Source organism: Aythya marila (assembly GCF_965140915.1).
Source record: "Aythya marila genome assembly, chromosome: 1".
Classification (NCBI taxonomy): domain Eukaryota; kingdom Metazoa; phylum Chordata; class Aves; order Anseriformes; family Anatidae; genus Aythya; species Aythya marila.
In genome coordinates, this window is record NC_139042.1 from 21,689,016 (window position 1) to 21,704,317 (window position 15,302).

A 15,302-nucleotide genomic window follows, 5' to 3' on the forward strand; every position below is an offset into this window, starting at 1 on the left:
ACACTTTCAGCACTGAAGACAACCAGGAGCATGGTGCTGGAGGGGTACAGGATCTGTCCTGGTGTCTTGGATCTGTCTGGGCAGCCCCATGCCACCCTCGTGGTGGTGATCCCAGGGCTCCGCCAGCCCCGTGTCACCCCAGCTCCAGGGGCATGGGGAAGTGCCAGCCAAACCCTGCCAAGCAGCACCTATTACACCCACAGATCCTTCGTGATTAATTTACTTATTGATGGCCCTTCATAACTCCGTGGTCATCTTTTTTCTTCCTTTTTTTTTTTTTTTTTTTTTTTTTTTGGCGCTGCCATTAATTATTCCTGGAAGCAAATAAAAGGGCCCACCGATATCTCTCCCTCCCTCCCGCCCGCCCGCCGCAGCCAGCTTTTCCTTAGGGAGAAAAAACTTGTACTCGTTCTGCAGTGGGACAATGCCGACTTTTGAACCTCTAACCACTAAACAAACAAACCTTGCGCTCCGCTCCACAATCCAAACAGGGTTTATTGACAGGCGTATCGCAGCAACCCGCACCGGCTCAGGCAGCAGCCGGGCCCGGGATCGATGCTGCGGGGGTGGCCCCGGGCACCAGAGGGCATCCTCGAAGGGGGACAGCACCCACCTGGAGCCCCCGAGCTCCCTTGGGAGGATGGAGCAGGGGATGGTGCCTGCAAAGCCCTGTGGACTTGGCCATGCTCCCTGGCACAACCTCTCCCTGCACTGGGGGTGCTGCTCCCCACCTCGGTCTCCCCCCATGCATGGGAGACCGGCTTCAGGTCCTTAGGGCTGCTGCCAGCCCGTGCCCAGCCCAAAAAGCTGCAGAAAAAACATTGTGGACAGCTCTCAGCATTTCCCCATCCTCCCTCTGGTACAGAGAGGAGACACCTGGTCCATGGGGCAAACCCATCTTGCCCGTGCCGTCCTGCAGATCCCACTGGCACGTGGCTTCGGCTGTCAGCAAGGTGAGAAGAGGAAAAACAAAATGCTCAGAATAAGGCAAATTGGGTATTTGGAAGGGAGTTGGTGAGAAAACCAGAGCGATGCAGGGCCATGTGCTGGAGAAGTCAGCAACCTGCAGAAATCACCCCAAAATGTGCCCGAGGCTGGGCAGTGCTCCCATTGCCACCAGGGCACGGCCCCATACGAGTGGGTCCCACTGCCAGCCTGGGGCACTGGTTGATTTGACCAAATCAAACAGATCTTTCTCCTTTTGTCTCTAGCTGGGTGAGCCTTTGGCATTTCTATCCTGGTCCCCATCATTTAGGAAGAAATGGTGAATGGGCACAGCCCATGCGAGGTGAGCTGTGTAGGAGCACGAGGCTCCTCTGTGGGTTTCTGCTCTCAGTGAGGATGCGATGAAGGCAAAGCTGGTAAATCCAAGGAGAGTTTTGAAAACTAACTGGAAAAAAATCCAAGTGAGCCAAGTAACATGAGGGGGCAAGAAAAGAGAAATAATTTAAATTAAAGGACACTGCAAGCTGTGCAAAATGGCACCAGGCACTTTGCGTTAGCTCTGCACGCACAGACAAAGATCCCCCCCTCCAGCACGACTGGACATGATTTGCAGAGACTTCACTCTTCCAATTTCTCTGCACTGCGGCTAATAAATCTGGCTGGATGACTGTCAGCACGGGATTTATGGGCTCTTTTACAAGTGTCTAACATTAAGCAATTCACTTCTGAACGTTTAAACAGCGCCTTATCTTGTCTGCTCTGACCCTTAGGGCAGGATGAACATTTTGCATATTTATGGTCACGAGAAAAAAATAAAATAAAATAAAATAAAATATAAAATAAAAAAATGTGCTTTAATTTTTCTTTTCTTCCTGTTAAAATTCATAGTTAACCCGACAACATTGTGAAAACCTTGCGGATCCCTGAGATTCACGGGGGGCAGGCAGGCAGCGCCCGCGCCCCCCCTTTTATCTAACAAACTCCAGGGTAAAAACAATAAAAAAAAAAAAAAAAAAAAAAAGGAAAACCGAAAACCATAATAATATTAATAATAATAAAGCCACCGCCACGATTCCCCCGGACGACGAGACACGCACACTGTACACTCTGTACACAAGGCCGGCCCCGCGGGGCGGTGTAGTGCATAGGCGGGGGGGGGGCCGCTCCCACCGTGCCACCGAGACCCCCCCGGCCCCGGCCCGGCCCGGCACGGTTCGGCCCGGCCCCGCTGCGGCCGTGCCCTCCAGCAGTCCCTGAGCTGCGGCCCCCCCGGCCGCTGTCACTGGGGGGCGGCGGGACCCAGCCCGGCGGCTGCTGCCCCCCCTGCGGGACCCTGCAGAGGGGCGCCGGGGCTGAGCGGCTCCGCACCGCCGGGCTGCGCCTGCTGCAGCTTCTTCTTGTTGATCTTCCTCTCCTTCGCCCGCCGGTTCTGGAACCAGATTTTCACCTGCCGGGGGAAGAGAGGGCAGTTAGGGGGGTGTCGCCTCCGGCTGTCCCCCCACCACCACGGGGATCCGTAATGGGAGAGGCGCCGGGAGCCTCCTTGCGCATCCCGGTGTGCGCATCCTTGGTAGCGCGCATCCTTGCCCCAAGCATCCCTCCCCCGAGCATCCCTGCACTTAAACCTCCCTGTCCCGAGCATCTATGCCCCGAGCATCCCTGCATCCCGATGTGTGCATCCCGTCCCTGCGCATCCCGACCCTACACATGCTGACCCTGCACATCCCAACCCTACACATGCCGACCCTGCACATCTGAACCGTATACATCTCAACCCTACACGTCCCAACCCTACACATCCCGACCCTACACGTCCCGACCCTACACATCCGAGTCCTACATGTCCCGACCCTACACGTCCCGACCCTACACATCCCGACCCTACACATCCCAAACCTACACATCCTAACCCTATACGTCCCGACACTACACATCCCAACCCTACACATCCCAACCCTACACATCTCAACCCTATACATCCCAACCCTACACATTCCGACACGCGCATCCTGTCCCTGTCCCACAAATCCCGACCCCATACACCCCGACCCCACACTCTGGAGCACACACCTGCCTCTCCGACAGCCCCAGGCTGGAGGCCAGCTCCGCTTTCCTCCGGATGGTGATGTAGCGGCTGTAGTGGAACTCCTTCTCCAGCTCCAGCCGCTGGTGGTCGGTGTAGACGACGCGGTACTTGTCTTTCGTCCTGGTTTTAACTGCGGGGAACAAAGCCCGGGTTGGGAAAGCAAAAGCAAAAGCAGCGCGGAGCTGCGCGGCAGCCGCCGCAGGGTGGCTCCCGGAGGGCGCAGGGCGAGCAGGATGAGGCCACCCCTGCTCCCTGCCCGCCTCTCCCTGCACCGGGCTCCCCTGAGAACAGCAAACAGAGGGGAGAGCAGCAGTTAAACCGTCCCTCAGACCTTGGGCACGTGTTGCAAAAGCTGCGGGAATGTCAGTTGCGACAGCGACATGGGCGCGGGCCCTCCGCCACCACCCCCACCCTGCGCCCCGGTGCGCTCCCGGTCGTTTTGCTGGGGACAAATTTATTGCGCGCTTTGGGCCGCCTTGGGGTTTGCTTTGCGTTCCCCATCGGGGACGGGCTTAGGAGGAGAGGGAAAAGAAAAAAAGAAAAAAGGGGGAAAAAAAAGGAAGAAGGAGGGAAGAATTGAAAAAAAATGTGGGGAAAGAAAGGAAAAACTATGGAAAAAAAGGGGAAATTGGAGAAAAAAATGAAAAAGGGGGGATAAAGTGGGAGAAAAAAAAAAAAGGAAAAGGTGAAAAGAAAGGAAAATCCTGCTGAGGGCCCGGCGGCTCGGAGCCCAGCCCGGAGCAGTCCCCGGGCTCCTGCCCGGCTCCGCCGCCCCTCGCCCCGCCGCCGGCGTAGGGCAGGGCCCGAGGGGGCTCCGCGGTGCCCCCGGGAGGGCTCCGTGCGGTTGCAGCCCCCCAGATTGAACAAAACCAAGTCCGAAGGCGAATTTCGGCGAGTGGCCGGCGAGTATATGCATGGCTGCATGGAGTGACCTCCTTTCTTGGGCTCGTTTCTGGTTGAGCTGGTTGGAGCCCCGGCCCTTCTCCTCCTTCCCCAGAGATCTGAGGCGCGGGGAGTTTCTGCCCCCTAGGTGCTTAATGGCTGGCAGGCTGACTTTGTTCAGGTAAACTCTCTGCAAACCACAACAAAAGCACCCTGTAAAGATACAAGCCTGATCAGAGAAAACTCCCCAGAGCCAGTGAATAGGGAACACAATCCCAAACAATGCGGGACAAGGAGATCTTATCAAAGACAAAAAAAAAAAAAAAAAAAAAAATCCTTCTCAAAGCCTTAATGACAGCCACATTCTGTTTGAATTACCACTACTGAACAAATGGCGGCAGGCGCTTTCATCCCCCCCCCCCCCCCCAGCCCCAGCCTCGCGCATTAACATAAACACTGGCTCCAAAGGCAGAATTTGAATGGAGCCAAGGGACCGGCCACCACCGAGCAGCCCCGACCTGTGGGAACACCACGGGCTGCTCTGGGAAGCGCCACGGGCCCCGGGGGAGCTCCTCCAACACCGCCACCGCCACCCGGAGCCAGCGGCGGGGACACCGGGGCTTCCCCAGAGCCTCGGTGCCCGGGACCCCCCTCCCTGCGCCGTCGGGGAGCCAGCCGGAGCTGGGAGAGAGATGCCCCGAAGTCCCTTTTTTTGGGTGCTTTTCGGCCGTATATTTATAAATATAAATAAAAAAGAGAGACAATGGCAGCGGAAGGTGTACATCAAAGCGGGAGGCATGCATCTCCCCGTGGCAGATGTAAAGGGGGGGAGAGATATAAAAGAGGGGCTGCGGGGGGATTAACATCACAAGGGAGAGCGGCGCCGGGAGCAGCCTCCCCCGGCCTCCCCCAGGCAGCCTCGGCCGCCGGGAGAACGGGGAGGGGGGGACACAAGGTGGGGGGGGACGCCCTCGCACCTCTCGGCCCCATTTCGGGGACCGAAGGCACCCGAAATCCCCGCGGGGGTGGCCAGGTCGCGCTAAGGGTTCCTAAAGGGTTAGGCGGCCAGTGAGTCAGAAACAAATGCGGAGCGACACCGGCCGATGATTTATACGCCTGTAATTGGTTATAAAAATCTTTTAAGTGGCTATAAGTGGACGAGCGGAGCGGAGGAGGGAGGAAGAGCGGAGAGATGCCCTCGGGATGCCGCCCGAGCCCGCTCCCGGAGCTCCGCGACCCCCCGACGGGGCGCACGGGGAGCCCTCGGGGCTGTGCCGCTGCCCTCCGCCGCAGGCCGCGTACCGGGGAGCGCGGAGCTGCTGTCAGCAGCGCTTTTCCCCCCTCGGTGCCCAGCAAGAAAACGCCGCCGAGGAGCAGCTCCCGAGCGGGTTTGTGCCGAGGTCCCCCTCCCCGCGCCCCCCGACGGGCGCGGACCCCCCCCCCGTCCCCCGACGGGGCGCCCCTTTCCGCGGCTCCCCGGCGGCTCCCCGCTTACCCTGGCTGCTGAGGGGGGGCTGCGCCGGTTTCCTCATCCACTCGCAGAGCCCTCGGCGCTGCCCCCCGGGGGACAGCGGCTCCGGGGCGGCCCCGGCGGCGGCGGCGTTGAGGGGCTGCATGACCCCGGCGGAGCAGTGGGGCGAGGGGCCGGCGTGGTGGTGGGCGTGCGGGTGGTGGTGGTGATATTCGGCGGGGCTGTAGGCCATGGCTGCGGCCGGGGAGCCCCCGTTGAGGCCGTGGACGGCTCCGGCGGCCGGCGGCGCCCCTTGCCCGTAGGCTCCCCAGTCGTCGCGGAGAGGAGCGGCGTAGGGAGCCGGCCAGGCCGTGCCGGGGGACTGGGAGCTGTCGAGGTTCACATGGTAGCCCCCGTAGTCCGCGTACTGGGGGGCACCCACGAAGTTCTGCGCCGCCAGGTTGAGCCCCCCCGAGTGGCGCACGGGGCCGGGGTACATGGGCCCGTCCTTGTCCAGGAGGTAGCTCACGTACATGCTGGCGGGACCCCGGCGGCGGCTCTCCGCATGCTGCTGGGGCTCTCGGAGCTGCTGGGGCCCGGGGCCGGGCTCCCCCGGGGCGGGGAGGGGGCAGGCGGAGGGGCCGCGGCCCCGCTCTGCCTCGGCGCCGAGCGCTGCTCGCTGCCGGGGCCGGTCCGAAGCCGATGGCCGGCAGCACTTACATGATTAACGATTGTTTACAAGGCCCTATTAGTAATGGCCCAGACACACCAAAGGCAGGTGACGTGGAGAGGCGCTGGGTATATAGCTACTACCCCTAAAAGACGATTTGCATTTAAAAAGATAAGGAGAGGGCAGCGACCTGATCACAGCTAAATATTCAAGCCTTTATTGTTTAAGAGCTTCCTCCTTCCATTGCAACCTGGTGCACTTTAACCTCCAATCACAGGTTCAAAGGATGAAATCAAGAGACTTGCAAAAGACAGAGAGGGAGATCTAAGGGCGAGGGTGGGAATATGGGAACCGTGTATCGCGGCCGATCTGCGGGCAGCGCTTTAACCAGCTCTTCTTGGGGCTGGGGGGCAAGGAAGGGGCGGAGGAGGAGGGAGTTTTCATTAAAAATCCAACAAGCAATTTTTTTTTTTTTTTTTTCTTTCTCGTGGGTTCTTTTAAGCCACCAAACCCCCACCCCCCCGCCGCCGCGGCCTGCTGCTCTTTCTAGGGCGCTGCCCACTCGGTCACGGGCGATGGAGGCGAGGTAAGAGGAGACCCCCCCCTCGGAGGGCGCAGCCTCTGTCCCCACGCGTGTGTCCCCGCAGCCTCCAAACCCGGCGCTGTCGGGGCCTCGATGCCTTTGGGGGCTCCTTTCCACTCGCCCCCAGACGGCCTCGACGTGAGCCCCGTGCCCTGTGCTCGAGCAGCACCTCCCGCCCCAAAAAGAGCTCCCCAAAGCCGGGCTGCGGGGCACCCACGGGGGTACCGAAGGAAAGGCTTTGCCCGCTGCCATCTCCCTCGGGAAAGCCGGGGGGGCGATACCCTCGGGGAAAAAGGCGACCTCCCATTCTGGCACACTCGTATTTTTTATTTTTATTTTTTATTTCCTACCCCGACGCCTTGGGAACCCGCCCCGGAGAGCGGGCGAGCGGCAGCCGGCTTCCCCGAGCCAGCCAGCCCCCTTTGAAGAGGCGCCCCCCCACCCCCCTCCCGCCCCAACCTCCCCTTTTCTCAGCTCTCCCCCCGCCGCTTTTATGCTTTAACTTTTCACCCTGAGCCGGGACAATGCCAGAAAACGTTTGCATATTTGCATCTTTTCCCATGACACAGCCAGGGAACCTTTCACCCGCCGAGAAAAGCCCCCCCCCGCTTTCCCAGCACGTCGCACCGGCTTTCCCCGACGGCTCTCCCCGGGCTCCCGGGGGTCTCCGGTGGTCGGTGCCCGGGTGTCCCTGTCCCGTCGCACGGCTACCGTGCGGAAAACGAGGTTGCCTCAAGCTCACGGCCGTGGTTGCGAGCCCACAGTCGCGACCCTACAATAACAAGAGCGCAACGCGCGCCAGCAGCCTTCCCCCGAGGTGGGTTCCCTCCCGTTTCCAGCATCGCACCTGGGTGCTGCTGGGGGAACTGGGAGGGGGAGCGGGGCTCGCAGCCCCCATGCCAAGTTGATGATGCCACAAAGGGAGGAAGGAAGCATCCAAACGACAAAAATCCGAAAATACCGTATTAAAACGTACCAAAGCCCAGAAAAACCCTAAATCGGCCGGGCACGGCCAGCTCGGGGTGCCCCCTCCCCGATCCTCCTCTCCTTGGCTTTTTCTGTGCCCCCCTGCCCGCACCGGCTCCGGGGATAGCGACACTCCCCTTCCCCTGTCCCCCTTCGTTTCGGCTGGGGCAGGATTTTTGTCACCCCCCAAAAAAATCGGGGAGAGGGACACCGCCTCCAGCTGCATTTCTCCACGAGGGTTTTCCCTCTTCTGTCCCCGCGGATTTGGGGACACAAAGGCGACAAGGCTTTGCCGGGGTGGGGGTTCCCGAGCCGGCCCTGGCTGCCGCTCCCTCCTTTGCTGCCACCTTTTTGGGACTTTTTCTGCTTCGGCCAAAGCCCCCGGAGCGGAGCGGGTCCCGTTGGGCAGCTCCATCCCCGGACACAGGAGCGCAAGAGAGGCCCTGGTCTCTCCCCCCGTGTTTCATTATTATTATTATTATTATTATTATTATTATTATTATTATTATTATTATTATTATTATTATTATTATTATTATTATTATTATTATTATTATGTTCTTATTTCCCTAGATCCCGAGCGGATAAAAGCCACTCAATACCTCTAAAACCGACAATTGCCCAATCGGAGAGGCCGGTTGGAGAGAAATATCGCCTGGTGTTACTGTGTTTTGGTTTGTTTCTTTATTTTTTTTTATTTTATTTTATTACTTTTATTTTATTTTATTACTTTTATTTTATTTTATTTTATTTTATTTTATTTTATTTTATTTTATTTTATTTTATTTTATTTTATTTTATTACACTTTATTTCATTTCACTTTATTTCTTTTTATTTTATTTTATTTTATTACACTTTATTTCATTTCACTTTATTTCTTTTCATTTTATTTCTTTTCGCTTTACTTTATTTCTTTTCGTTTTATTTCTTTTCGTTTTACTTTATTTCTTTTAATTTCACGTCTTTTCGTTTTACTTTATTTCTTTTCACTTTATTTTACATTGGTTTTATTTTTTTTCCCCCGAGGGGCTCTTTCTCCCAAGGCTTTGGCCCGGCCAGACGCTGCCGTGCCGGGCTCCCCGCTCTCCACATCGGGCTCCGGGGCTCTGGAGCCGTCTCTGCGGGCTCCCCGCTTTCCTCCTTGAGCCCCAAACCTTCCATCTGGAGCCGAAAAATCACCATTTTCTAGGGCATCTGCCTGCCTCCGGGGGAGCCGGGTCCGAGGGAACCGCCGGTCCCAATGGGGGTGGCGGCTGGTGCCCAGTGCCGGGCACCCCCCGCCCCGAACCGACCCCGTTAAACCCCGGGAAGGGCCTTGCCGGGCTGCGGGTGCACCTTCTTGGTTCGTACTAAGCGTTTTTGTCTGAAAAACTAGTATTTTTCCATCACTTAGGAGAAGCTTGGGGTGGGGAGATCATCCCTCCCCGTGCCCCCCCGTGTTAACGGCGCGGAACCACCGGGAGCTTTGTTTGCAAGGTAAAAAAAAAAAAAAAAAAGAAAAAGAAAAAAAGCAAGAGCAAAGAAAAAAAAAGCCCTTTGGTGGCCAAGGAGAGCGAAGGGAAGGAGGAATCGTGTGTTAGTTCGTCCGCCCTGTGGAATTTATGGCTCCCCCTAAGCACAGACATGATAAGGACTCAGAAAACATCTTGGATCTTTTCAAGCCGGCAGCCCCCGAGGCTTTGATGTAGATTACGTTGCAGAATAACCCAATACTTTTATCGTGGGGTTGATACCCGGCTTGTTTAAGCACATGCCTCTCGGAGAGGGTTGGATGCTGAGCGCTTGCTCCCCAGCGGGATCCTCGTTGCTGGGAAGGGAGAGGAGCTGGGGGACGGGGGGGAAGGCACGGCATGGCACAGCAAGGCATGGCACGGCTTGGCATGGCACAGCAAGGCATGGCACGGCATGGCATGGCATGCCAAGCTGTGCCACCGGCTGTGCCCCCCTGCTGCCCCCTTGGACAGGTGCTGTTGGGGCTGAGCTTGGATGGTCCTGGTTCCCCTCCGGGAGCCTAAAGGAAGCGTGGAGAGAAAATGGGGAAAAAGTCAAATTAAGCACCGGAGGATTCGGTCAGCCATGGGGTGTTTGGGGCTGTCCCCAGGCTCCCCGCTGAGATGCCACCCTGGTCACGATGGCCAGGGCTCTGACCACAGCGTGCACCCAATGGTACGGCCCCGACAGGCAGGAGCCCGAGGCCAAGCAGCTATCACTGGCAGCCCTATAACCCCAGGGGTCACTCCCATACCCTCCCAGCCCCTCACAGAGGCTAATGTCTCCCCCCATGCTCTTTGGGCAGCACAGTGTCCCCCAGCCGCAGCCTTTGGCCTTGCACCGTGCATGATGTGGCTGCAGATGTTGGTGCTGAGTCCCTCCCCAAGGACACCACCACACTGCAGCTGCGAGCCCCTGGGCTGTCCCCCCTTTCACCTTGGGGCAATAGAAAGCCCGAGGTCCTTGCTGTCCTCCTAACTCATGGGGGTGTTCAAGGAGAGGTTGAACGTGGTGCCTGGGGACATGGTTTAGTGGGTGATAGGTGGTAGGGGATGGTTGGGCCAGGTGATCTTGGAGGTCTTGTCCAACCCTAATGATTCTGTGATCCTATTTCCTATTTCTCCTGCCTTTGAAACGTAACCCTGGAAGGGAGGTGATGCATGTGGCCGTGTCTCCCCACATGTCCTACCCATTTACTCCCCCTACCCAAGGCCCTGTATGGCCAGAAGCTCCATGGTGGCTGCCCCACAGCTCCCTCAGCCCCGTGTTTCTCTTCGAGCCCAATCCAGCAAACCTGTTCAGTCAGCAGAGGCACGGGGTTTGTTGTTTGCGGGGTTGAAGGTTTCGAAGGCGTTAACTGCACGCCTCCTTGCAGGCCCCTGGCCTTTTGTGGGTAATATTTCGTGTTGGGCGTTGTGAGAGTGAGGGGACGCAGGTGCCCAGCTCACTTATGGCCACGCTGCTTCCCAAATAGCCCCCTGGGGTATTTGGGATATTTTGGCAGGTTTTCCTGCCTCCTCCCCGCCGCCTGTTCCTGAAAGCAGCGCTGGAGCTGTAAAGAAGGGAGGAGGCCTCTCGTCTTCCAGGGACAAACCCAGGCCCTCCAAACCAAACAAAACCCCCGGTCCTATTGGCTCTGAGGAGGAGCTGCTGTCTGCCCACCACCTCCTCCTGGTTGCTCCCAGCTGTCGCCTCCCGGTGCCAGCCCGGTGTCACCCCCTGCTCCTGGGCTGGAAAAGCCCCAGGGGTGAGGGCAGGGCCCTGCTCCCAGCCTTGCCTCACACTGCCCTCCTCCGGCTGCTCACCGGTCTCTCTGGTGCAGAGACCCCAAAGGATCTCCCAAAGGCTGTCCTTGTTGGCCTCCTGCAGGCCCTCAGTTCTCCAGAGGGAGCTGGGTGGAAGCCAGAGATGGGCATCTCCTTCCTGGGATCTCAGGACAGGGCTGTCACAGCACTGGTGAAACCCTTGGGTTGTGATTAGATGAGACTTCCAGGCTTGCTTCAGAAGATTAGTCTGGGGAAGACGAGGATCAGGAGAGACCTCATTGCTCTCTGCAGCCACCTGAAAGGAAGGTGTGGGGAGCTGGGGGTCAGCCTCTTCTCACAGGTAACCAGTGATAGGACCAGAGGGAATGGCCTCAAGCTGTGGCAGGGGAGGTTCAGGTTGGCAATGAGGAGACATTTCTGCTCAGAAAGAGCAGTCAGGCACTGGGACGGGTTGGCCAGGGAGGTGGTGGAGTCACCGTCCCTGGGGGTGTTCAAGGAAAGGTTGGACGTGGTGCTTAGGGACACAGTTTAGTGGGTGACAGCGGTGGTAGGGGATGGTTGGATCAGATGATCTTGGAGGTCTTGTCCAACCTTGATGATTCTATGAAATAGATAAAGGACAGGGCATGGTGCACACACCACAGCTCCTCAACATCTCTCCTTGTCCACGACCTGATCCATAGCCAAGACCCCTGGGTTCCCCCAGTCCTGCCAGGAGTGTTGCTCCTCTACCTAAATATCAGTTGTCCAGCACAGCCCCTTAAATCTGAATCCCTGAGCCAAGCAGCCCCTTTTTTGTCTCGTCTACATGAAGCATCTCCAGAAGCATGAATTGGACCAGGTCTTCAAAGGACCCCCAGACCAGTGTCAGGATGCTCACCCAGGGAGCTGAGCTCCTCTGCCACCTCTTTCTGAGAGCTCTATGAACTCCTCCTGGGTGGATCTTTTTGTGCCAGCTTTTTTAAAGCTGTTTTACTTCACTAATTAATTCACTTGGGGACAGGGAAGGAGGCAGTGATACACTGGCACAGCAGCGCTTCCAGCTGGGAGGAGGAAACCCTGTGCCACTGAGCACCTGGTCTGGTTTGGTGGCTGTGAGAAGGTGGCTGAGATCTGGCACGTGTGGGGATGCCCTGACCCAATCATCTCCAGTCTGCTTTGATTTCTGCACTCCCAAAATGTTTCCCAGCAGAAGTACACCCTCATCAAAGATGGCATAACTGCAAAATGTCTCTGTGGCAAAGCTGACCTTGGATTCCTTCATCACTTGTCACAGATCCCCCCATGAACCAGTTTTCTTAACACAAGCCCCTGCCGTCCTGCACAACTCCTGATCTCCCATTCCGATTTATCACACGATTTTACTCCCAGCCTCTACCAGAGAGCCCATTCCAGGTATCCCAAAACCAGTGGTTACACCTGTGTTGGAAGACCATATCCAAATCTACAAACAGAAGAAGGGCTGCATTTATTATTATTATTATTATTATTATTATTATTATTATTATTATTATTATTATTATTATTATTATTATTATTATTATTATTATTATTATTATGTGAGTACTTTCTGTGATGCAGGGCCTTTTCTTTTCTTTTCTTTTCTTTTCTTTTCTTTTCTTTTCTTTTCTTTTCTTTTCTTTTCTTTTCTTTTCTTTTCTTTTCTTTTCTTTTCTTTTCTTTTCTTTTCTTTTCTTTTCTTTTCTTTTCTTTTCTTTTCTTTTCGTGGGGGGTGGGGAGGCAGAACACCGCTGGAGGGAGTTGCCCGGTCGGCTCCCATCCCATCCCATCCCATCCCATCCCATCCCATCCCATCCCATCCCATCCCATCCCATCCCATCCCATCCCATCCCATCCCATCCCATCCCATCCCATCCCATCCCATCCCATCCCATCCCATCCGCCTCCCTGAGCCGTGTCCCCTCTCAGCGCGGTGCCGGAGCTCCCCCTAGTGCCTCTTCTCCTTGTCTCGGTGGTTGTAGAAGCTTTGTCAGCCTTTGCCTGCCTTAAAGCACCTGGCTTGGGGTAATGGCACCTCAGTTGGAGGCTTGCACACACCTCATGAGTGCACTAACACCTTGCTGAGTTGTGTTGGACGCATCCTGGAAAGGAGACGTGCTCCAAAAAGATAGTATTTGCCACTGAATTCCTCCTGCAACTTTATTCCATCCCTGCCTGCCCTGCAGAGAAGCAGACACGACCCTCCGTGTGTCCACCCCTTACAGGAGGGTTTTTCTCCTCATCGTGCTTCCTCACAGGGTGCAGTGTTGTCTGAGCTGCTTTTCCACACGTGCATCACGAGCAGTTTGTGTTAGCTCTGTGCTTCTCCACTTGCCTTTATACCCCTGTGCCTCAGCTCAGTAGTGAGTACAATGAGACCTCTGTCCACTCCTTTTTGAATCCTGTGGAAAAACATTGGATGCAAGTCCCTGGCTTGTTTTAAAGGACATGGGCTTCCCATCTGCTCCTCATCTTGGCTAATGAGCCTGGTTCACATCTGCTCAGGCTCCAGGGCCAGCTGAGCGTGGATGCAACCAGCTCAGCCCTTGCTCCTTCAGCTCTGACAGCTCCTGCCTGCACGAGGTGCTCGATGCTCACCGTGTAGGCTGTGTGTGAGCAGTGCCAAGCCATCACATCTCTTTGCTGAACACTTTGAAATTGTGTTACATGAGCGTGTTAAAAGCCATCTATATTTTCCAGAACATACAAAATTAAAGTTTTATTTCTGTCTTCATACTTCCAAACTATTCTCTGGCAGTCTGATTAAAATTATTGATGTTTCTTTGCTAATTCCAAAATGTTAGCCAAAATATACAATTTGTAATTGCTGTAATAAAACATTAATTATTTTCAGACAATGTTAGTAAAGAACAGCTCGATTTATGAGATAGCACGTTCCATCCAAACACGTTGATTTACAACACTTGCCACTGGAAATCCTAATTGCAGATAGCATTTTGTAAAATGTAACAGAAGAAAATATTACCCAGTATCTCCTCATCTTGATTCACTGGGCTGTAGATAAATGTATCCCATTAGTCCTTATGTAAGGCATGTTTACAAATCCCAAAACCTCACCATGAAAATAGTGTCTCTTTTCATCTGTATTAAAAAAACATCAAGTCTCTGGTTATTGTCCTGGGAGTCTGAGAGAAAGTTAAAGAGATGCACGCTCATTTAATTGCAGAGGGGTTTATACAGACAGGAAGGCTTCTGGGAATTGGCAGTGATGATATTATGCTCCTAAATTGCTTCAGAGGATAATTTATGCAGAATTAATAATTTTTATTTGATATTAAAATACACAAAGCTCAGAGAATGGGATTAGCCATAACTCAGTGGAAGTGAAATTTGCAGCTGGAGCCAGTCATCTGGATTTTCTAGAGCAGGGAGAAGGGAGGTCATCTCCTGCCCTCTCCTGTCTGTTTTGGATGCTTATTTTAGGTAGAAGGAATCACTATCTCTAAGTGCTTATTTCTCATCAGCAAGCACAGAGCTGAATGTTTGGAGCCCACATTAATGCCTAAAGCTTAATGAACTCACCTGAACTGTATTTGGGAACTTTATAGCGATTGAGATATTCAGGATGAGGCACTTGTACATGTTCAGATATACAGTTCCTTGTAAACTAAGGCTGATATTTTAAAATTCAGGCATCTAAAGTTGGCTATTTTGGTGGCCTTTTTTCCAACACTCACTGGCCTCTGGAGATCAAGATGCGTGTAGCACTTCTGGAAATCACACCAGATCTCTTTAGATCGTAGTCCATGCTTGTAAACATTAACTAAAAACCATGGATTTCCTTGTGTTTGCTTGCAGTATGGCAAGAACGGTCTGAATTCTGATGCACTGATTAGACACTGTACACATAGCCAGGAAAAAGGATATCCAGTTGTAGAAAACCAGCAAAAAGACAACTGCTCCAGTCTAGGGACAGATGCATTTGCTGAATTCAGAGAAAACAATTGTGTCTTCTCCTCAAAGTAACATAAATATGGAGTATCCCATAGGAACTGTGAATAGAGCAGCAGTCAGTAACATCTTCTTTTTCTAGTGGTGATGTAAAGCATTTATGCTACATGGAGTTTAGGAAAATACTGAGATCTAGACCCAGATTATTTTTTAACTTGAGAGTCTTCATGCTGGAGCAGAGCTGAGGACTGGAAAGATTCCTCATCCTTGCTTACATGTGGCTTAGTTTTGGCATTGGATTTGTGCGTAGAAACATTTCTTTTCATGTTCTGGTAAACCTAGCAATCAAGAAGAGGAAATGAATGATAAATTCTGTTATGATTTACTGTACTTGGAGAACAGCTTTTCTCCTGATGATGCAGGTACTGGGTGAGACATCCCTGTACACCATGGGGAGAGCCACGCTCAGGTCTGCTACTTCCCACTGACTCCAAAGGGAGTCCAGACAACTGCCTAAGGGAGTTGGATCTTATCTGGCCAAAAAGAGCTG

At 54.3% G+C, this 15,302-nt stretch overlaps 2 protein-coding genes across 2 annotated transcripts in view; both read right to left on the minus strand.

The window, feature by feature from the left end:
• Positions 1-1,591: 1,591 nt before the first annotated feature.
• Positions 1,592-6,077, minus strand: CDX2 (caudal type homeobox 2). Its single transcript, XM_082762150.1, has 3 exons — positions 5,409-6,077; positions 3,016-3,161; positions 1,592-2,392 (listed from the first exon to the last, which is right to left on the minus strand). Exons 1-3 carry the CDS (start codon positions 5,896-5,898, stop codon positions 2,225-2,227), a joined length of 804 nt encoding a protein of 267 aa, XP_082618276.1. The 5' UTR covers positions 5,899-6,077; the 3' UTR covers positions 1,592-2,224.
• A 6,764-nt stretch (positions 6,078-12,841) lies between these two features.
• Positions 12,842-15,302, minus strand: part of FLT3 (fms related receptor tyrosine kinase 3) — a 41,281-nt gene continuing 38,820 nt past the window's right edge. The window contains exon 24 of the mRNA XM_082752712.1: positions 12,842-15,090. Within this exon, the coding sequence (XP_082608838.1) occupies positions 14,956-15,090 (135 nt within the window). The 3' untranslated portion in view covers positions 12,842-14,955. The remainder of the gene's footprint in view (positions 15,091-15,302) is intronic.